Raw genomic sequence first — 22678 nt, 5'->3', positions numbered from 1 at the left:
TGGGGGTAAATTTAACCCATACTTGAGAAATGAAACATTTCCAAACAAGAAAAGGCACGTTAATCTCTATTCATGGAAGGAGTGGGAGATGAAGCAACAAAATTTGGTGGCCTACTGGGAAACAACAAAGCTTAACCTGTCCTCAAGATTATGAGCAGATTGGTATGCATCAATTCTCCTTTTCCCTGCCAAGTAAGAACAATGTTTAGGCAACGGCAATCACAGGTAGAAAAGGAAAACCAACTTGTGATTACTCTTCTACTTTAAAGAAACTCTTACATGGGTTGTGGATTTCCTTTAGCTTCACATTTAATTGTAAAGTCTTCATCAAACGGGTATGCAACTTGGGTCATAGATTGCTCTGTAATTGTTGGAACTTGTGCAACTGAACAGAGAGAGAGGACATTGGATTAGATAAAGTAGTATTTAAACAATAGTAAGCACAGTTCAGAACAAGGTTGCCAGCCCCAATACATTATCCCTGCAAACACTTCAGATGTACCTTTATAAATATTCTCCTGAACATGAAAACACTCAGCATTCTGAAATCAGTGCTTCAGACGTCTCAACACCAAAAGGGTGGTTGGACAGCAGTTGGCTACAGTACTCCAGGACATGGAGGGAGTGTAATAGGAGGGAGTAATTATACGGCTCTTGTCCTACCCTTCTTGTGCATTGCTGCTCACTTAGAGCTTGATCCAAAGTCCCCTGAAGTCAGTGTTTTTTCCGTTGGTCTCAACGGGCTTTGGATCAGACTCCTGAAGAACAACGTTGGAGTCTTCATGAGCAGAAAAGATTCTGCCCTGCCATTCCTGAGTTTGTTTTCCCCTCTAAGGCATCATAACTTGTTTTCCAGTCTGAAAGCATAATGCATCTAGAGCTTGCAATGTAGATGGTGCTCCTGCTTCCACGTCCCTGTGTGGCTCTGCCTCAGAGTCAGAAGAGACTGTGGTCTCTATTACAACATAAACTAAAGATAGCAAACGTAGAGTCTGAATTTCTAATGCTCATGACTGGACTGAGCTCTGATTTGACTTCTGTGAGTTTGTGAATGATTTTTCTTAAAGCCAGGTGACAAGAAGAAGATACTTTTCCCCCTCACTACTGATGAGTCAAGCTGGAGGCAAATCTGCAAATAAATCAAATATGTGCAAAATACTTGTGCTTTTCAATAAAATACAATATGCATGATTATACACTTCCAAGAGCATGCCATCCATTTCATTAGTGACGTTTCTGAACATTGCAACACACTAGCCTGTAGCCATTAATATTACATATATTTTTATTGCAATTAGAAATGCTGAGCTGTGACTCACCTTGCTTGCTAGAACATTAATCTGTTTCACATTTGCCTGAATTTACTAAATTAGGGAGGGGGTAAAGTTAATAATCTGGGGTGTTTTAAACTATTCACATATCCTCTACATGGTAAATCATCTCCAGCATTTGGTCCATTACGGATGGACCACACTGTTTTCATTCATCCATGGCATGAATGTGCATCATTACAATGCACACAGCAAAACAATGCTGCTTCACTGACTTATATTCCACAATAATTAAAATATTGAGAATCTCGGAGCAACAGAGACACACACACCAGAATGTTCTGCGCTATAATTGGGGATAACAGATCACCACATTTTCCTTCTTGTTGTGTATAACAATTAGCACGTTCTCTGGTTTCACTTTTAAGTTGAACAGGCCAGGAAGCTCAAAGCTCAAACAAAATGAGGTGTCTTGCTGCACCATATGGTATTGAACCCCTTGCTTCTATACTGTGTCTACCCTTACCCACTAGCTTATAAATATTCAGACATAATTCCTTTCTATTAAAATATAAAGTGCTTCATTCAAACAAATTAAGGGACAGATGGTTCCCCAGAGTTGGTATTTACATTTAGGTGGATGCACAGGGAGCCTGTCCCATCCTTGGCTACAAATGCAGTTGAGGGCAAGGACTGCTCCTGGGTATCCACTGGTGCTAGCCACCTATAAAAGAAGGAGGGGTACTGCCTCCCTGCACTGCTATGTAGAGCTAGCCAGCCATGGACTGGAGTATGTGCTGCAACCCCCAGGAAGTACACTCTTCCATTGCAGTTGGGATTGCTGGGAGGCAGGGTGTCACTCAGAGTTCTTGCAGAGGTCTGTGTGGGGCATGCCCTAAAGTGGGCCAGTCCCTTAAAGTTATAGCTGAGCCTAACATATTTAGAAACTAGACCTTCATGTCTGTAGTGTCTGAGGCCCCGATCCCCAAAAGGAATTTAGATGCCTAACTCCCATTGAAGTCAATGGGAGTGAGGCCCTTAAATATCCATGGGATCAGGGCCTGAATGCCTAGAAAAAGGCCAGGTTTGTTCCCTTTTTCTGCATAATTGGTGGGACAATTCTCCTAACAAAAGGGGGGAGAAAGCAGACTGTACAGTAAACAGCTACAACTCACCTGATAACGGTATTTCAACAGCTGCTGCCAAATGTAATACAAAGAAAAGCAGACATATGTTGATCCTTTTTGTGCTTAATAGTGTCTCCATTCCTCTTCTGTAAACAGGGAGTCCAAATAGAATGAAAGAGTGTTTTGTTTCTCTCTCACCTTCAGTTCAAATCAGACGTAAGGATGTGAACTTGTAAATCTAGCAAAGAGGAGAAAGAGTCATATTAGCTCACAATATGAACTCGGCTCTACTGAGGTTAGTAAATTAAAGCAACACTCAAGGGTTCAGAGCTAAAGAGAAAATGTAAGTGTATTAAAGATGTATTAACTTGTACATTTCCCCCTTTGCTTCTGAAAGGTAGTATAATAAAACTATAGCAACAAAAGAAATATAAGCAAATTAATTATACCACAGAAATCAGATTGCTTTTTTGCTTTGAGTTTAAGATCAGGGATGGGTATATTTGTAATCATTCCAGTTCATACATTTTTCTAATTGAGAAGAGTGCTCGCTGGAAAGCAGTGTAACAGATCTAAGGAGAGAGATTCTGTACTCCAGTGACCCTGTTTGTAAATCTCATATGTTCTTTATCTTTCTTTTATGCTTAAAACTGGAGATTTAAACAAATTTGGTTCATTAATAAGGACCAGCATATGAAACCTCTGCTTTTCCTTCCATAATCCCAGTACTACCATATGCAAGTTTTACATCCCCATTATACATTTTAGGATTATATGTTACAAGGCAAAAATATCAGTAGCCTGCCAAAAGGAGAACATTTTCATCCGTGATGAACATTTAACTGCTATTCACAGAGGAGTAAAAAGAGAGAGTTCTAAAAATGCAAGTGTACAGAAAATTCTGGTTGTCAGCAGTACTTGCGGTTTGTCAATTAAATATTAACGAACACAAGGCAGATATGTTTTCTAGCTCTCTATCTGTCTCTCTCTCTCTGATATTTATAGGGTGCCAATCTCCACTATACGCCAGATATCAAATGTCAACATTACCTAGACAGGACAATTTTCAGACAAGAGATGATCAAGAATGAGGTAAAAGCCAGCTCAGGGTTAGCAGTAGTGAGGCCACCAGCAGCCAACTGCCAAATGACAGGAGAGACAGGCAGACTATTTCCCCTGCAGCGGTTTCCTTTATGTGGAAGAAGCTGGCTTAATCTGCTTCCTCCCTTACCCAAAGAGAGAACGTAGTCAAAGAAGCCAACCAGTCAGCCCTAAAGAGCCCAGGAGAGAAAAGGGGAACAGCTGACTCATTTGCAATGCTTGTGGGCAGGTAACACCAGCCATTGGTTCATAACAGGGTGGAAATTGTGGAGAATTCAGCAGTTTTGTAAGGTTCTGACTCAAAGCCAGGTGGAAGGTAGAGATTTTCACTGAGTTCTAGTTAGAGATTTGCCGGGGGAGGGGAATCTGGAAGTGAAAGTCAAGGAGTTTGAACGCTGTTAAAATGAAAGTGGAAACAAGATTTGCAAGAGACCCCTGCAAACTAGAAGTGCTACATTTCGCACCTCAAATAACAATCTTTAAGAACTCTCCAATTTATCAGTAGTATGGGAGAGACAAAGAAGAGGCCAACTGACAAACCTCAATGCCAAAATCCCAGTCTCGCACTTCCTCAGGACAGCTCCACTTTTCAGAGGATGTGAGCGCTGTGCTGGAGAAGTGCCAGAACACAAGTACCAGAATTGCTGTAAAATGCTGCTCTGGCTCCCCCAAAAAAGTGCACTCCAGCAGGACTGAAGCACTGCCACTTTTCAATATTTATACGACAAGGGTTTATATTATATCCACCAACTGGTCTTTCCAGGGAGCTATTCAAATATTCCAAACCTCTGAGAAACTTCAACAAGCCACTGTATTTTAAATCAACCTGCCACAAAAATGTCTATTTCTTCTCTCAAATGTGAAAATTTACCTCAGATTACAGTGGCTTTAGTTCAGCCTGAGAAATATTAAGTCTTGTGTTTGCGTGCCTAAGATCTGATTGCTCATTGTCTATGCAGCTACAAATGGAATCTTTAAATCAGCAGAAAGAAGAGATTTCCATTTTTCTATTAGGACCGATAGCACCAGTCTTTAGGTCTGGAAGGCTCCAAAATATTGAAAGTTGTAGTTTGACATTTTTATGCACAGAAAGGTATTCTAGCTATATTTTAGAGGTATATAAAATGTGTTATTTCTGGTTTTCCTCTCACTTATATTAGTGTAAAACCAGTGTAATTCCACTGACTTCAAATGAGTTAATCTTCACCTACACCTGGATAAGTGTGAGGAAAATCAGGCTTATTATTTTCCATCTCTCTTCTTGGTACAGTTGGACTTGTTGTAGTAAGGGTGCCTGTCTTTACAGGCGAAGAAAAGAGATGCATTAAAAAAAAAATTCTAGAATTTTCTATATAGATTTTCCCCTTGGACCTTGTATGGTGCATATAGAACACGTGCTGGTGTGAAGTATGAAGGTTTTATCAACATTTGTCTGAGCTAACCTATACAGTTAATTCCAGGCTTTCCACTTGTAAGTAATACAGACATCCCAAACTCAGTATGATAAAACCTTTTATATCATACCACATCATTAAATATCTTGCATGTACAAGGTATATAGTCCTTTCTTAGGTGACAGAAACTTGATGGCTGCCCAGCACAATATCGGGTTCCCCTCTATTCCCTGTACTGCTCATTGTTGTCTGACTTGTGCTTACAGGCAATAAACAAAACCTTTATCAGGGCTATTTATAGCTAATGTCTGCCCTGCATAAAACTTCGGTGGTCAGAGGAACTGCAGTTTATGCTGTGACAAGGTACCTCCTTTGCCTCATCAGGCTCAGCATTTCACCCTCTGGCACTGGAGGGCTTGAGGGAGATTGGACTAAATCAGTCCCCCTCCAGAGAGTTTTTATTCCTCACTCAGGTTTATTTTTAATATTTACAAGGTGGGCCCAGGGTAAGCCCAAGAAGTACTCTAAAGCCAAACAAACAGAAATATGTTCATAAGACAAATAGCAAATACCTTTCCCTGCCCCATCTGTGGAGTGTTGCCTTGTTATGCCGGCCTCTGGATGCCAGTACTCCCCCAAACAGTCGGTTAGCTCGTTGGACTCCCCTTTTAGGCAGGAAAGCAGCCTTACATCAAGGAAAAGCCTTTTCTCCCAGCTGCAGCTTGTCTCTGATTTCTCCTCCCTCTCTCTCGCAACAAAAGAGGGATTTTTAAAGGTCACAGGCTGCCCTTAATTGGACTCAGGTGTCACTAGGTTTCAGCTCATGGGGAAAAGGGCCTTGACCATTTTAGAGTTGATAGATCTGCCTTTCTTCATGGAACCACGAGCATGGGTATGTACCTGGAGTGGTTCACCCCTATCCCAGTTACCTGTCCCTTTTGCAGTGCGAGGGAGACCCTGGCGCATGTCTACTTGCAGTGCGCCAAGCAGTCCCTCTTTGTCTCCTCCAGAACCTTCTCCCGAAGTTCTAGCTGCACGTTTCCTTAGATCTCCTGATTTTTACACACCCCATCTGTGGCCCCACAAACTCAGGGGACCGCCGCGTCAACCTCCTCCTGATGATGGTCAAAGTGGCCATCTACATCCAGGAGAGGATGTTGGCTGAGGGGGTGCTCTGCAATTGTGGGGCCTGTTTCCATTCCTCTCTTTGCTCATGCATCCACGCAGAGTTTCCCTGGGCTGTGTCCACTGGCTCCCTAGACACCTTTGAGGAGCTACGGGTACTGCCTCGGGTTCTCTGCTTGTCATCCCTTCAGGTTCCCTAGTTTTGATGCTTTGGCCCCCACATCTGTTCCAGGTTTTTTTCATTTGTTGCCCCCCATATTTATTTCAGTTCCGGTCCTAGTTGCTTCTCCCCTTAGGCTGGGGGAGGGGCCTTCTGCTATATACACGTCCCAGTACCCAATAGGACCACTCTGGTAACTTTCTGGTCTGACTTTGTCACAATGCTAACCAACATCTGACTGGAGAGTTGCTTGCAGAGTGTACATTACTGGTAGCAAAGTCCAACTTTTGCAATAGAGCTCTCGAGATCCAGCACCCATATTGACAAACTCGGTGGCATTTGGGAGAGCATTCAAAAATAAAGGAGCCAGAGTTGCAGAAAGAATAGCTGAGGTAGCATGGTGGGAGGGAGACATGGAAAAGAGGTGTCCCTTTGTCTGAATTGAATCAAACCTAATAGAGTTTCACGTTAAATTCAAGGAAGATGCTATGGTTTAGGTGGCTTCCTTTACCTAACTCATTAGCCCACCCATACTTCTTTTTATAGAGAAACAGAGAGAAAGAGACAAATGTTCAGAGTGGAAACATGATCTTTTATCACATGATGTGGCATGACTTGTCTCTGCAGACTACTGTAATTAGTTTGTTGCTTTAGTTCATCCTCTCTCTCTCTTTCCCTGTTCTGAATACTAATTCAGAAGGCTGCACCGGCATTGGGACCTAGTGAACAGATTGAGATGGATGATGCTACACTTTCTTGAGGCAATCGCCAATTGCATTTGTGTTGAGCCTGTTGTCATTTTTGTTTTGTTTTCTGAGGTAAAACTCAGCTGAGCCCTAAATTAAACAGCAGCATATTTCAGGAGTATTTACCTAGTGATAAGTGTTTGGCAAGATACTCCAGAGAAGTGATAAGTGTAACACAGCAACAGGCAGAGTAACAGTGACTTTATTTTAGTTGTGCTGTGTGTGATTTTTATAGAACTACTATGATCAAACTGCTTCCCATCCTTTGTAAACTCAATTCTGCTTTCAGTTTGGGCACGTCAGCGTCTCAAGACTTATCACACCCTCCTGGGCTGAGACACACAGGAAGTAGTACACTGGGATAGACTGTCGCTCTCTATATGCACCTACACAAGGGAGTAAAGGAGCATAAAGTGTCCCCTCGCAGGGGAGCTACCCACACCATGGGTTGCAGGGAAAGGGAAGTAAAGATGGCACTTCCTCACACCCCTGCACGGGCTGTGGGGAGGGGTCAGAGTGGCTTAGGAACAGGCAAAGCCTTGGCTCCATCCCCTCTCCAGTGTGCTGGCTCATGCACCTAAGCCAACATGCTGGGTGGAGGCCTAGAACAGGTTGCTTTACTTCTTCCCCAGAGCAGGTGGGGGAAGACAAGAAGGCAGGTTGGGACTCTCCAAGTAACAAAAGGCTTCCCAGGCTGCACCTGAGGTGATACAATTACCTTGCCCTTTGCTCAAGGCAGATTACAAAGTGATGACCTAGCCCTGTGTGCGGTTCTCTTTAGGGGTGAAGAGTTTGACTCTGCTCAGTTACCTACTAGCAGCCCCTCTTGCACAGCTCGGGACAGTAAGGTAGGGTCAAGGAGGGAGGTTAGGACATGTCTGCTTAGTGAGGGGACAAACGATTAACCTTACTGAAGCTGACACGTAGGCAGGGCTGCCAAGTATTAGACAATTTGCATGGATGTCACACAGCAGGCAGCCCTGTCATGTCTCAGACCCAGAACTAAGCTGGAAGGCACCTAGACATCATCAGCCCCTCCCATCTACTTTCTAGCACCCACCAACTTAGACACTCCAGCATCCATCCACCTAATTTAACAATCCCTGACAACCTCCAGGTCACAGAACACCTTAGAAACCCTCCAATTTACCCACAAGTTTTATGCAGCAGTGTCTTACCTCCACCAAAACTTGGGGCAGAACATATGGATTATAAACCAAAGATTATGTCGTATGCAAATTATCTGTAAATGTGCAGGTTAGCTCACTATGTAATTTGCATAACATATCCCACATTTAGCTGCACAAAACTTGGCAGCTCTATGCAGGGTTTTGGTCATACTTGTGCCAAAGTACAGCAATCTCATGCTGTCTGCTATGTGCCAAGCAAGGATTTGCAAAATCTAGGAGTTGGTAAAATTAACAGTTCAAATCACTGGTAGCTAGATCAGCCCTAAATCCTTGCCTTGGAAATCAGCTCTTGTCAAAGTGGTATCATGCTAGTCTTTGTCCTTATGATGCGTTTTATTCAGGAGTCTGCAGTGATGGGGCTGATTTGGAGGAAGAGAAACCCATTGTGTTACAACAGCAAAAGGGCTAAATCCACAAGAACTACTTTTCTTCACAAGAAAATAATATGAAGGCTATATGTATGAATTATATATATGCTATGCCTTATCTTCTTTTCTGCATCTCTCTTTATTTTCTCTTTTCTCAGCCTGAGGCTTAAAGCAGATAATTTTTTTGAATTCACTTCAGATAATTATCCATAGTTTCTTACCTGCAATTCATTGCTTATTATGCTGTTCAGTTAATAGTAAATACTGATTGCTTTAAGGGCAGCTCATTTGTTTGTTTAATGAGATGCCCTTTACCTAACAGTGAACAAATCTTTCAACATACCAGTTTTATTAAGGAACCATGCAGTGTCAGATATCTGTATTGCATATGACTCCTTCCAGAAGCATGCAGTAAAAATATTGGGCAATCAAACAGGAGAGAAAATATTAAATTTCCATTTTTCTCCTAAACCTAGTGAGCAATTTTGACGACATGTAATTACTGTATTAAAATAGCTCATAAATACTAAGAATGACAGCCAAAAAACTCAGATTACTCTTCTACAGCTACCAAATAAAATTATAGTGTACAGCTACATACATCATCAGTCCCAGCAATTTTGTTTCCTCTTAAAATATTTAAGGGTCTGAGTAAGGTCTCTGAGTAAGTTCTGTACAGTACAGCAAATATTAAACTACTGGATTCTTAAAGCCTACTAATGGTTAATATCAGAGTTGACCTTTTCGTTAGCTAGGTTCAGATTTAACTTACCAGTAACTTATATGTTAAAAGGTTTTTACATAAGAAGTCATTGGTAATTAGAAAGTACAGCCTTCAGGCCCCAATTATGAGATGGCAGAATAACTCACCAAAAAAAAAAAAAAAAAGCAGCAGCTTTTGGGTTTTAGAAAGGAAGGAAGTTGATTATTTAATTATATAATATGTGGAAAGATAAGGGGACTATATAGCACAGAGGCTTAATGGGATATCTTTAATCTTTAGAAGACACGGCAATAGACAGAAGAGATAAAAATACTGCTTCAGCCAACATTCGTCCACACCACAAAACAGTAGCAGTCTCCGCTTGAAAGAAGTCTAGTGTTGAATTTCAGTTACGGCAAATACAGTGACACAGCTGTGCTGGGAAATCACATACAGCTCCTGCCCACGCTGTGGCTAGCTCTAACTATATAAATGTATATAGCTTCCTTTTCATATCTTTTGGGTATATCTTTGTGACCACCTCAACTTTGGGATCCCCTCTATAGGACACTGACTACCATTTAACCCAAACCCCACGTGTTCAAGGAGAATAGTCCCAGAGCACACCAGATTTGAACAACCTCTGAGAATGAATTAAGAGCAAATGTTCCCTCTCCAAGGCTTGCATCTACAAGCCGATGCCCACCCCCAGCCGTTTAACTCTTGTTCTATTCCTCATTTTAACAAAAGAGCTCCTTTGCCTCCCATTCTCTCCACTATTCCCCTCAGGAAGTGCCTGAGGTATCCCTCTGCCCCACTCCACCCATCAAAATGGACTAATTGCCTCACACTCCCTGCCCTTTGCACTGCCACTTGTTCTGCCTCTCAACTGACCTTTGCCACTCACTATACAATGTTGGTTCCACCCCAATCACCTTTGCCCCTTCTCTGCATGATTCCTGGACTGAGATTAGCTGAGAACCAATAACAGGGACAGCGGCTCATGTTTGGCGAGCAGGCTGGGGGAGGAGTGAGTTTCCTGCAACAGTGACACAGAGAAGATCTCTTGGGTGAAGCCAGTTGTGTGGAAGGGAGGGAGATGAGTCTGGTCTTGAAGACAATCCAAGTGGTTTGAATAATCTCAATAAATCAAGAAGTTTGGATATTTCCGCTGGGCAAGATTTGCTCCTCACTGGTTCACACACCAGCTGCTTGGAACAAGTATATTTAAGCACCATGATGCAGGGGGGGACGCACTAGTATGACCTCTATTCAAAAAGTATTGGTCTCCACAGTAACTGCTCCACAGGCCTACTTCTCTCCTCCCTTGCCAGTCCCTCTAGTGAGTCTGAGTAACTAAAAATAAAATGTTAGACTTTGTGCCCAGTGCCACAATTAGCAGAGGACACCCAAAGGGGCCTTTTGGAACAGAGACACCCACTGAGTATGTGTAGGTAATTAACCTGCCATTTTTCCATGCAGTGAGCAGGTGAGATCTCCTGTGTTCACTGATGAGCTCCCATTAGCTCAGAGACAGACAGAGATTTATGCTTGTGAGGCACTGGCTGCATTGTAATGCGGCAGCTGAGTGGATTTGATTGTATTCTGTAGCTTTAATTTTTTTTTTTTTTTAAATATATTTGGCAAGGGTGGGAGGTAAATTCCATGTGGACTCTTATTTTATTTTGCTTCCACTGTCAATGTCATAGGGAGTATTTCCCCTAAAAGCTTTTTGGCATCCCAATGGCAGGGAATGTTCACTTGACACAGCACCCAATGCCTATTTTGGATATTGCCAGTCTTCTGAAAACAATTCATGGTGTAAATGCTAGTTGAGCTTAAAATATTCCTCTACATTAGAAACACAGACCAAGCAAGAGAGCAACAGAACGTATTTCCATAAGCTCCAAGGATACTCTCGGTCATTCCTAGAATTAAGTGTGCCTTAACTGTACACCTTATTTCCAGTCTGAATTTGTCTGACTTCAACTTCCAGCCATTGGATCATGTTATACCTTTCTCTGCTACACTGAAGAGCCATTATTAAATATGTGTTCCCATGTAGGTACTTATAGAATATCATCAAGTCACCCTTTAACCTTCTCTTTGTTAAAATAACTAGATTTAGCTCCTTAAGTCTATCACCATAATCCTTTCTAATCCTTTGGTCATTCTCATAACTCTTCTCTCCAATTTATGAACATCCTTTTTGAATTGTGGACACCAGAACAGGACACAGCATTCTAGCATCAATTGCACCAGTTCCAAATACATCAGCAAAATAACCTCTCTACTCCTATGCAAGATTACCCTGTTTATGCATCCGATGATAACACTAGTTATTTTGGCCACTGTGTCGCAGAGGGAGCTTATGTTCAGCAGACTAACTATCACAACCTCCAAATCCTTTTCAGACTCACTTCTTCTCAGAATAGAGTGTCTAAGTATGGCCTACTTGCTTGCTTCCTAGATATATACATTTACATTTAGCCCTAATAAAACACATATTGTTTGCTTGAACCCAGCTTACCAAACAAACCAGATTGCTCTGTATCAGTGACCTGTGCTCGTCATTATTTACCACTTCCCCTATTTTTGTGTATTTTGAAGATTTTATCAGTGATGATTTTATGGTTTTTTTCAGGTAATTTATACAAATGTTAAATAGTGTAGGGCCAAGAACCGATCCTGGCAGGACCTTACTAGAAACACACCAGTTCGATGTCGATTCCCTGTTTACAATTACATTTTGAGATCAATCATTTAGCTAACTTTTAATCCATTTAATGTATGCCATGCTAATTTTATATCTTTCTAGTTTTTTAATCAATATATCATGCGGTATTAAGTCAAATGCCTTACAGAAGTCTAGGTATATTACATCAACACTATTACTTTTATCAACCAAACTTGTAATCTCATACAAAAAATAGCAAGTTATTTTCCATAAACCCATGTTGATTGGTATTAAATTATATTACCCTTCTTGAATTATTTATTAATCAAGTCTTATATCACCTGCTCTATTATCTCTCCTGGGACCAATTTCAGACTGGCATGCCTGTAATTACCCAGGTCATCCCGTATCTTACAGAATTGACACAACATCAGCTTTCTTCCAGACTTCTGGCACTTCCCCAGTGTTCCAAATCTTATTGAACATCAATATTAATGATCCAGCAAACTCCTCAGCCAGTTCTTTCAGAACTTATGCCTTTAAAGTATAAATGAGGAGCTAGACAAATATTGGGAAAGCTATGTAAAAGTCCGATAAATATAACTGAAACGAAGATGTGGACAGAGGAGCAGAACATTTGCTTTAATTAAAAGATGGATGTAATTTAATTTACTCATGTAGGTGAAGGTTTTCAGAAATGACTAGGGATTCCGGGTGCCTAGACTGAAATGTCATAAAGGGAGCTAGTTTTCACAGAGTGGATGTCCGGCACTTAATGGAAAATTTTAGTTGTGTCAGATTCAGCACTAAAAGGTTGAGGCACCACTAGTCTCTTTTGAAAATCTTGACCTTAAAGTGCTACTCACCAGACCTGCATGACTTAAAACACTCAACCTCACTACAAATTCCCATTTGAGAGGAATCCCCCTATCAGCTGCCTTTGCCCTCCCTCCACCAATGGCCACTTAAACAGACAGGCTTTGCAACATACCCAGACAGTCAATGACTCTGGGATCTTTGGACCAAGGAGAGACAGCATTCCAGAAGGAAGAGTGTCTCTTAGAAAATCCTTTGACAGCAACCGTCTCTTTTATACAAGAAGCGGCTCAGCCCAAGTCCTCTTGCTGATCTTAACTCAAGTAAAGTGTCATGGAGGGAGAGAAGGTCTCAAATGTATGAAAGTCCCAAGCCATTTGGAGCTTTATAAGTCAACACAAACACTTTACCCTCTACCAGCAGCCAGTAGACACAACCTATGCAAATCCCAGAACACCACTGTCACTTATTTACAGCAAGAAACACTGCTTACAAAGACAGCTGCCACATTCCTCACTAGCTTCGGCTTCCAGATGGATTTAGGTGTAGCCCATCTAGGTCTGATCCAAAGCTCTTTTAAGTCATTGAGGAACTTTCCCATTTAAGAGTGGTTCCTCCCCAAAGAGTTTACAATGTAAATAGACAAAGCGTGAAAGAAAGGAGATATTACTATCCCCGTTTTGCATATGGCAAACAAAGGCACAGACAGATTAAGAGACATGCCTGGAGTCACACAGGAAGTCTGTAGCAGACCTGGGAAATGAAAAAAGATCTCCTAAATCTCTGTCTGCTACTTTATCCCCCAAAGTATCCTATATTTCTGTAAATTCTTGATGACTCAGTGTGGCAAGTGTAGCTCATTAATTCCAACAGGATACTTGAGCCGTGCACAGTGGCCTCTTACCCGAAATAGGGAGATCATGTAGAAAACCTTAGGGCTTGTCAGATTGGAGAAAAAGCTTAGGCTATTCTGTTCTCTCTTATTCTGTATATGTTCTTGTACCATGCTTGTGACTGTAGTAGCTAAGCACTTTCCAGTAGTGCATTAAGTGAGGTGACTAATATCTATCATGCACTGTTTGTTCTCCCTTCCTCTCCCAAGGGAGAGAAGTTTGTTCACTGGAGTCTTTTTCTTTTTTTTCATTATATATGTTGCTATGCGTTTATGTTAGAAAAGGCAAACTCAAAACATGCCCTGCATTTGGAACGGAAGATGGTGAGGTTTGTGATGGCTTAGATTTTATTAATTATTATATCAGTTACCAGTAAAGTCAAACTACATGGAGAGGGTAAATTTGAACTTCTACAGCATGTATAGACGTTGTTGGGGCCTTCTGTGCCATTTTACTCTGTTCACTTTTCAAAGCAGAACTGCACTTTAAATTCAGAGAGCCTGATGTCCAAACCCTGTTTTATTACACTCACAATTCAGAGGCACTGGTTACGCAATTTACACGTAAGTAAGCGCTTTGTATTGACTTCAGTGGGCAAAGACCCCAGAACTTTTGAAGATCTGGCCATCTATTGAGATGCCTAAATATGGATGTAGGAGCCTAACATTAGCCACCCATCTCATTTGCACATCTCGTTCTTAGATATCTGTGCCAATCAACTTTTGTGGCGGTCAAACTGCAGGCACAAAAATGAAGGCCTGGTTAAGACTGGATTGACAATTTGGGCCTATGTCCATAAACCGTTATAATTTTACCATGGCAAATTCAGTGCCTTTCAATAGAGTGTTCACTAGTTACTTCAGGGAATGTCACATACCACTCCTGACGTTTTTCCAAGCGGTGACTGCCTCTCCTCATCTCAAGTCACTAAGAGAAAAATTATAAATATCTTGCTGATAGTCATAGACTATGTAATGAAGATGTTTGCGTATGTTTGTGACTTGTTGCTGTGCATTTTAATCTCTTCATTGCACATAATCCTAAAAGGCAGTCTCATTAAAGGCTGGCAGTATACTGCAATTTATGCTTTCAATCTGCTTAAAAGCGGCCTACAGTGGTTAATATTTTCCTATGATCATTGTTCTGCCCTTATGATTGCATAGTCTCTGACAGCATCTGTGATTTAACTTGCTTTGCACATCTATGAGTTGAATCACTGCACTGCTAAATTCCAACATACAAGGGCCCTATTTTTTAAGGCCTTTCATACACCGTTGGTGATTGAAAACTAAATAAATGACTCAGAAAACGTGACTTCTAACTATCACTAATGGACTGGTTTCACATTTATAGTAATGGACCATGCATTCTCCTCATTAGCAACTACAGGTGCATGTTCCAAAAGAGCATGAAATCTTTGGTTTTGCCAAAATAACTGGTTACAGTTTACAGGCCTGATCCAAACCCCACTACAGTTCTTTATATCAATTTTACTTGGGTTTGGATTAAGTTTTAAATGACACAGGCTTGGAATTTTTTTCCTGTAGTTTAAACTACCCCTTCAGTGGTAAATCATCCCCTTATTTTTCAGCGTGCTCTCTTCTTCAGTGATGCCAGGCTCACTCCTCTTAAGTCAATGGGATCTTGTGTCCTTAAAAACCGCAGCACTAATCAGCATTCCTGGTAACAGATGACACATGATCACTGATGAAATGGTAAGTTTATAAAGAAAATTGGGTCTCTCATTCTTCTTGACCAATACCATAATGGTATGTGTATTATTTTTAGATCTGGGTCAATACAGCTAAGAATAATTCATAATTACTCGTTCAATTTGATTTTAAATACATCCCCCCACTTTTACGTTTACTTGCCATGAATATTCTTGTGAACAAGTTTGGGCACAGGAACGTTTGACAAAAGCAGTCCATTTTAACCATGTATTGCACATTCACTGAAAGCACATGTCAAATTTTCAATCATTGACATTCATACTGGAAACCTAATTCTAACAGTAACACTCATGCTATCATGGATCAGAAGCATACCGTGCGACTTACTGGGTCCAGTCACAATAGCTTGAATTTGAAACATCAACTAGTAGAAGCTATACACTCAGCTAACAGTACACATCCAATTCATTCACTTAAACATGTCAACATAGAAAATTCCCTGAATAATTTAAAACAATGAACAAACACGTGGAAATCATGATCTGTATTTGGACTATTCACACACAGAAATAATGGTTAAATATAATAAAGTGTTCATAGTGAATATTTCACTTAGCATTAGTTATGACACAGTAGACCAGATAGTAAATGACTTAAATAGGTAGATATCCAAGCTATTAAGATTATACTGAAATATAGTAATAATTTGCAGCCAAATTCTCCCTGTGGCTGATATTAGAAACACCGATTCAGAAAGATACTTAAGCGTGTGCATAAATTTAAGTAACTAAGTAGTGCCTTTTAAATCAATTGAGTCATTGAGTAAATACCCTTGTATCTGTTTCAGCTTCTGAAAGATATGTATGCAGCTGATTTGTAGTCAGCTAATTAACACTTATGTTATGGTACCTTAAGCCAGTTCAAATAAAGAACACTGTTCAGTAACTGTAAATATAGAGGCACAATACATATTTTGTCTGTACTTATCCAAGTTGTTATAAAAAAATTACTCCATGCCAAATATATGCATGATTACAAACATAATTTTCAGGTGTAAATTAATTATACCATACACAGCATGTATGTTGTATCACACTGTTGTAAAAAAAAAACCTGAGAGACGTTCATTTTTGGTGTAACTCTATTGAAATCAGTGGAACTCACCAGAGAAGAATTTGACCCATTACATTTAAAGTTACGAGCACTGAGTTTTTAATTCTGTTTGAAAAACACCATAGAAAAGGAGTATTATGAACCTGGCTTTTTCACAAGCCTACAAATAATGGACAGTCAAATTGTGCCTTCAGTGATATCAAGGTAGCCTTAATTAGAGCTTTGTGGGTATAACTGAGAGCACATTAGGCCTTTAAAAACATATATGTTGCCATTACTTTTTGACTTACATTACGACATCAAAGAAGTGAGCTGACAATATTTCTGGCTGAAACTAGTTTTATGTTAATTGAAATTTTCAACAGCGATTAGCATTTTATCTCATAGGTCAACCGTGAAGTATAATACAAAGTAAAGTATCAACAGGGCCTGATGGACGGAGTGTCAACAGCACACAAAGACAATAAAAGCAGTTTGCAGTTTGGTTTTTAACTGAAATGGTTAACAACGGATTTTCCCAAATGAAACTGATGCAAACTGTCATGATCTGAAAATGAATTTCTGTCAATGGCATTTTCTCTTATTGTTTCCTCCTTACCTCCCCAGTCTCTCTGCTTTAAAACACAGTACATTTAGTTGCATTAAATTATGACAATTCAACCTTTCTAAATTTTAAAATAAATGTATTATATTGAAGTATCACCCTGCTTTATTCGGAGTTGTGCATGAGTAAGAGGATCAGGATTTAAGCTGCCACAAACAGTTTGTTTTAGTCATTAAGACCCATACCCTACAAGATGTTCACCAGGCAGAGCCATTAAATGTTCCAGTGTCTTCACAATGTAGTGAAAAGGGTCTGCCTGCGCATAGCTCCTTGCAGGACTGGAATCATTTGTAATTGTTCATTCAGTATAAAGACTGGTTTAAAATAGCACACATTCTCCTCCCATATTCGTATAAGTTACCCATTGTAAGTTCATCACAAGACGAATGTTGTACTTTATCAGGTAGTAAATGAGAAAAATAAAATAGCAAAGCCCAATACGTAAGCTCTCCATTTAAAAACATAGCAACTCTCAGTATGGGAGCAATTCTGATGCTGTGAAAATCATTTGACTCCAGTGGTAACCATTGTACATCAATGAGGTTTCCATTCTGTGTAGTGATTTTCACAGCATGGGGCTTGTGTTCACTCGAGAGTTCCCTGCACTTGCAACTAGATGACACTGACTGTAGGAGAAAAAGGTATTTAATTACAAATGAATTTCCTCTATAAACAGTAGAATATAGCTATTGTTCCCATGTGATCCATTGGATATTAGTTGTTTCTGATTTAATTCAAGAAGGCAGACTCATTTGGAAGGTGCATCACTCTGGTGATGGCAGATTTTTGTTTGTTGCCTTTTATCTCGGAGTCTCAAGTCTGAGTTTATTGTCTTGTAATAAGAAAGTAGCTTTCACAATATTTCTCCCACACAGACACAATCAAATATATTTATAAGCAAGCTAGTCCCCAAGCGTTTTGAGAGGAAAATGCTGGCTGTTTCTAATTCTGAAATCTTAAAACAAAGCAGATCTTAACATCAAAAACTGGCACAAATCTCCACTTTTACTGATTCTATTCTTGTATCTAAAGATAGTGCTGTGAAATCCACCAAGACACCATGTGGATCTAATTTAAATTGCACTCACTCACTCATGACAATGGAAGATTTCTTGACAGCAGAGTCTTGTGTATTCACTGCTTTTCTCTGATATTTTCCCCCCTCCCTACGTAATGAAAAATTAGCTTTTCCAGTTTCATGGAGGTTCTTAGAGTGCTTGCATTTCCTGATAAGTCAAACCCATTAAGCTTCCAACATTTCTTACACTACAAGAGACATAAGGGATTACTCAGAGAAATCAAGTGAAAATTAATCACTTAACCACAGAAATAATATGAAAATTATTTTAAGGGTGTAAGTTAAATTTTAGACATCACACTGAGCCAAATACCGCCCTCCTTATTCATTTCGTATTTAGGCTAATCCTAATGAATTTAGCCTGAATGAGGAGCAACGCCAAGCCAGCATCCCCTCCTTCTCCCCCATCAACCATCCCTTCCCCCCACCTCCGCATAGCATGTCAGATCCCAATTCAGAGATTCCAGTTCACTTTTCTGGGTAGATCTCCCATTCATCTCAGTGGATCTGCAATATACTAAAATAGAAGGAATTTTACCTTGGGTAAAAACATGCAGAATTTGGGTGAGTTTGCCCAGTCAATTTGAACTCCTTAGGTAAGAAACCTTTAATACATACATGTAATATTGTACTGAATGAAAGATGGATTCTCAGCTTTAGCATTTCCTTGCTTGTGGTCGTAAGTTCGATTCCTAACAGCTTTTTTCTCTAAATCAAAGAGCAACTTTAAAACTTTAAAATAAAGGATAAGAAAGGGGGGAAAAAACATACATAATGGGAGTGACACTTCATTATATTGCACTTATCTTCATTTGGAGCCATTATGATCTCAGAGGAGGTATATGAGCAAGCATTATGGTCCAACTTTTCAGCTGACATCTCACCAGAGCAGAGTGTATATTATCTTAAAGAAAGAGTCTGAGATATTCTATTAAGTAACATAATATTACAATTTATCAGGTCGTCATCTTGTTTCAATAGCTGGTGCTAATGGAAATAATTTGTATTGAAACTTTCAGGGGAATTGAATATCTGATAAGATGATAATTAGTTCTGAACATGAGCAGCAGTAACTCTTTGTTTAGGTTTATTTTATTTTATTTGTTTAATGCTGTAATGAGGACGGTGTCTTCCAAAACTTACTCTAAGTCCCAGTGATTTACCCACTACCACCAACACTGCTCTGCATTAATGCCTTTACCCTCAGAGTACTGTATCAGATATCAATCAATTCAGCTGAAGAAATCTGGTTGACTTCCATGCAATATGGAAACAGTATCTTTCAGAGAAAGGAAAATGACTTTGTAATTCTACTTCTCTAAATAAATAATTTGATTGGATCGCTATTCATTCACTCCCTCCACTAAGGGTTGGAAAGTGAAACATTTTCAGTGACTGATTTACTTTCAGGTGCTGCTAACCTGTATAGGTGGGTGTATATATAAATATAAATGCACACAGTATTTTCAGATATTTATTACATTTACTACTAGAGTCTGACTCAGACTAAATGCAGACTACCTAGTTATTGAATCCAGAAGCTCTCTGAAATACACAGGGTTACTCACACGCTTACCCGCTCCATGGATCGGATCAGTTGGGAGGGGAAGAGAATGGGACGGGACTTGGCAGAGCCACAACTCTACTCTCCTACTGGCTGGCATGGAGGATTGGTGCTGCTATGGGCCGGCAGTAAACTCTTGTCTCCCAGGCCCAAGGAGAAAGCAGGGATGAAATTGAGTCAGGCTTAGTCTACACCTAAAATTTAGGTTGATGCAGGTACATCACTCAGGGGTGTGAAACATTCATACCCAAGAGATGTAGTTAAGCCAACCTAGGCCCCGGCAGAGACACTGCTAGGTCAATGGAAAAATTCATCTGTCAATCTACCTAGCTATTGCCTCTCAAGAGGGTAGATTTACTATAGCAATGGAAAAAACCCCTCCATCGCTGTGGTAAGTTTCTCCACTATGCAGAAACTAAGCTGTGTCACTATACTGCTTTTAGTGTAGGTATACCCTCAGAAGGGTATATACTCCACACCCCCTTCCTCAGGACTTTTCCAAAACTTTAAATCTAGTCCTTAGGTTGTACCCTATGCTAATGTTACATGGATGTTACCAGGAGCTTACATGTGCATGATGGTGTCCTTAATATGCAGTGTGCACTGAAATGGAAGGAGGGAGAGTGAATGGAGAAACTCTGGAGCACTGTCAGTGTCAGGAATCGGGGCCCGCAGCAGATCCAGTCTCTGAGCACCCTAATGAGCTCAGTTGGCCTGCAGCAGACTGCTTGATTGGCTACCCTGCCTGATTGGCGGGGAGACTCAGCAGACCAGCTCTTCAGCCCAGCAGCACCAGTAGTGTGGCATCTGTGTAAAGCATTTGCCCATAGCTGCAATAGCTCTTGTGCCTGCTTATTTCCAGGCCTGCTCCTGCCTTGCTTCACTCCATATAGTCCAGGTTTGAGCTTTGGCTCCGGTTCCTGACATCTAACTCTGAAATCTGGCCTCTGACTCCGGCTTGGAGCCGTGGCTCTGATTCCTGACTTCATCTCTGACCCTTGGTTCTGGCCTCTGACTCCACCTCTGACACTAGGCTCCAATTCCTATCTGTCTGACTCCCGTTATAGCCACCAGGCATCGCTCCTGCCCCATGACTGCCCAAGGCCCAGGCTCTGACAGTCAGACATTCAGAGAACCTAATGCCAGGGAAGAAAACAAAAACATGATAAAAAAACCAACTTGAGACAAATAGACCTTGGATTTCTCTCTAATCTTGAGAAGTGTTGAGTGCCAACAATTCTTGTTGTCCTCAAAAGTGCTGGAGGGGGGAAGGGGGGGCTCAGCTCCTCAAAGGATCAGACTGCATGATTGCAAACTTCCAATCCAAGACATATCCTGCAAGGTGATTAGCACGTGCTGTAAAACATGAAGCGCTCTCTCTGTTCCATTTGGTTTCCAAGAGAGTTAAGGGGAGTGGCTTTGAATACTCAGAAATACTCCGAGCATCAGATACACTGAGTGAGTTATAAGAAGACATAAAGGAGTGTTGCTGTGCACATTAAAGCAACAAGAGCTTGTACTTAACAAATGGATGTTTTTTTGTACATAAGTATTACACAACAGAGAACACAGCCTGCCGTTCACCACAGCACGCAGCTCTCTCCCTACAGCCCAGGGACCCACTTTCCAATATGGAACAAAGGCAGTTGGCAGGAAAAAAAAAAAAAAGAGTCACTGACTGCTTGAGACATTGTCACATGGGCATGAGGGCCAGGCTGTAATGGAGGTTTTTCTGTCCTTTGAGCTTTTCTATCTATACTCCTTTTTTTCCCCTCCTTTTATTTAACTGAAGTTATTTAAAGGATAAATCTCTGTTTAAGCAGCTGCTGCCATGACTCCTCAGTCCAGGCAGCATTTTTAATTAAATATTTGCTGCTGTGCGGGGTGCTCTCTCTCTCTCTCTCTCTCTTCCTCCTCTCCTCTCCTCCCCCCGCCCCCCCACCCCCAATCCCCATCTTCCTCACAAACAGTATTTGTTCTTGTGAAGATAACAGGTCCGTTAAGTACCCTCTGGTTTTGCATTAAAGGGCTCTCTTAAGATATACAATGTGCCAGCTGCAACCAGAGAAACCTATCAACACAAAGGAGAAGAAACAAAATTTGTCTGAATTTAATAATGATAAATGCCACTTATATAATTGAACTTTACTAATTATTATCACAAATCATTTCTTCAGCACTGTAAATGTTCACAGCCCTTCACAAACTTAGTAAGATGTGTTCCTTCTCCCCAGTAACTTACAAAATAAAATAGGCCAGACAAAGAATTCAAGACAATATGTGGAGAAACAACAGTTCAGGTACAGGATGGTATGGAGATGAGGACATGTGAGAGGAACAAGAGAGGAAGAATTCCTAGGAGAAGTGGATTTCAAGCGTGGCTCGACTCCTGACAAGTGACTAAGCAGAAATACCTCACTCTTACTCAACAGATTGGTGCACTGTGTGTACTCAAAATCGTATCTGTTTAACTTATAGACAAATATAGGCTTGCACTTTCTTGTGTTCCTGGTAGGCCTACAGACCTAACACAACGACAGATGACTGAGCTTTAGATTCTATTCTACCTCATGCATCAACAGAACTGTTTACAATGTTCCATGCAGTTATACCTCTGAAGGAATCTGGATTTACCAGGTGTCAACGGGGTCCTCGTTTGGCCTTCAGAGTCTTCATTCCTGCTGATAGCATGGGAGAAAGAAGGAAGGACCCTATCTTATCTCGTAGAGCCCAGACTGCCTGCAGGATGGACAGTTAGGATGTTTTCTTGTGTTTTAGTTTTTGTTCTTTTTGCTGGTAAAATGACTGGATATGGAAACTAAGAGATCACTAACAACCTACAATGCCATTTAACGGAGGAATCAGAAAGTGGGAAAAGAGGATGAAGTATGGGAGGTATTCCCGAGCAATGGAGCAGCATTAATGAGTGCATGATTCAGAGTGGGAAAATGAGGTGAAGGAAGAGAAGACTGGGAGGAAAAGAGGCAGCCAGGAGAAATGACAGCAAAGACCACGGAGGTGGCTTCTACTCTGGAGGCCTTTGAAGCAGCTTTAATTAGATGTGGAAAGATAGGG

The 22678-nt window shown here is 40.8% G+C and overlaps 1 protein-coding gene across 11 annotated transcripts in view; it reads right to left on the bottom strand.

Annotated features, from left to right (window-relative positions):
• The window catches only part of CHL1 (cell adhesion molecule L1 like), a 234451-nt gene that overhangs the window by 78833 nt on the left and 132940 nt on the right, over positions 1-22678 (bottom strand). For 10 of the 11 annotated variants that reach the window (XM_067542581.1, XM_067542657.1, XM_067542590.1 and 7 more), the window contains 2 exons: positions 2447-2636; positions 280-385 (listed from right to left, as the gene is read on the bottom strand). In XM_067542581.1, coding sequence (XP_067398682.1) covers positions 280-385; positions 2447-2537 — 197 coding nt within the window. In that variant the 5' untranslated portion in view covers positions 2538-2636. Of the gene's footprint in view, positions 1-279; positions 386-663; positions 674-2446; positions 2637-22678 lie in introns of those variants that run through there. The other variant, XM_067542649.1, reaches the window with a different exon arrangement.

Source organism: Emydura macquarii, unplaced genomic scaffold (assembly GCF_026122565.2).
Source record: "Emydura macquarii macquarii isolate MOO-44397 ecotype Brisbane River unplaced genomic scaffold, CSIRO-AGI_Emac_v2 contig_71, whole genome shotgun sequence".
In the NCBI taxonomy this organism is placed as follows: domain Eukaryota; kingdom Metazoa; phylum Chordata; order Testudines; family Chelidae; genus Emydura; species Emydura macquarii.
The sequence above is the reverse complement of the archived record's forward strand: the minus strand, read 5'-3'. Positions and strand labels throughout refer to the sequence as shown.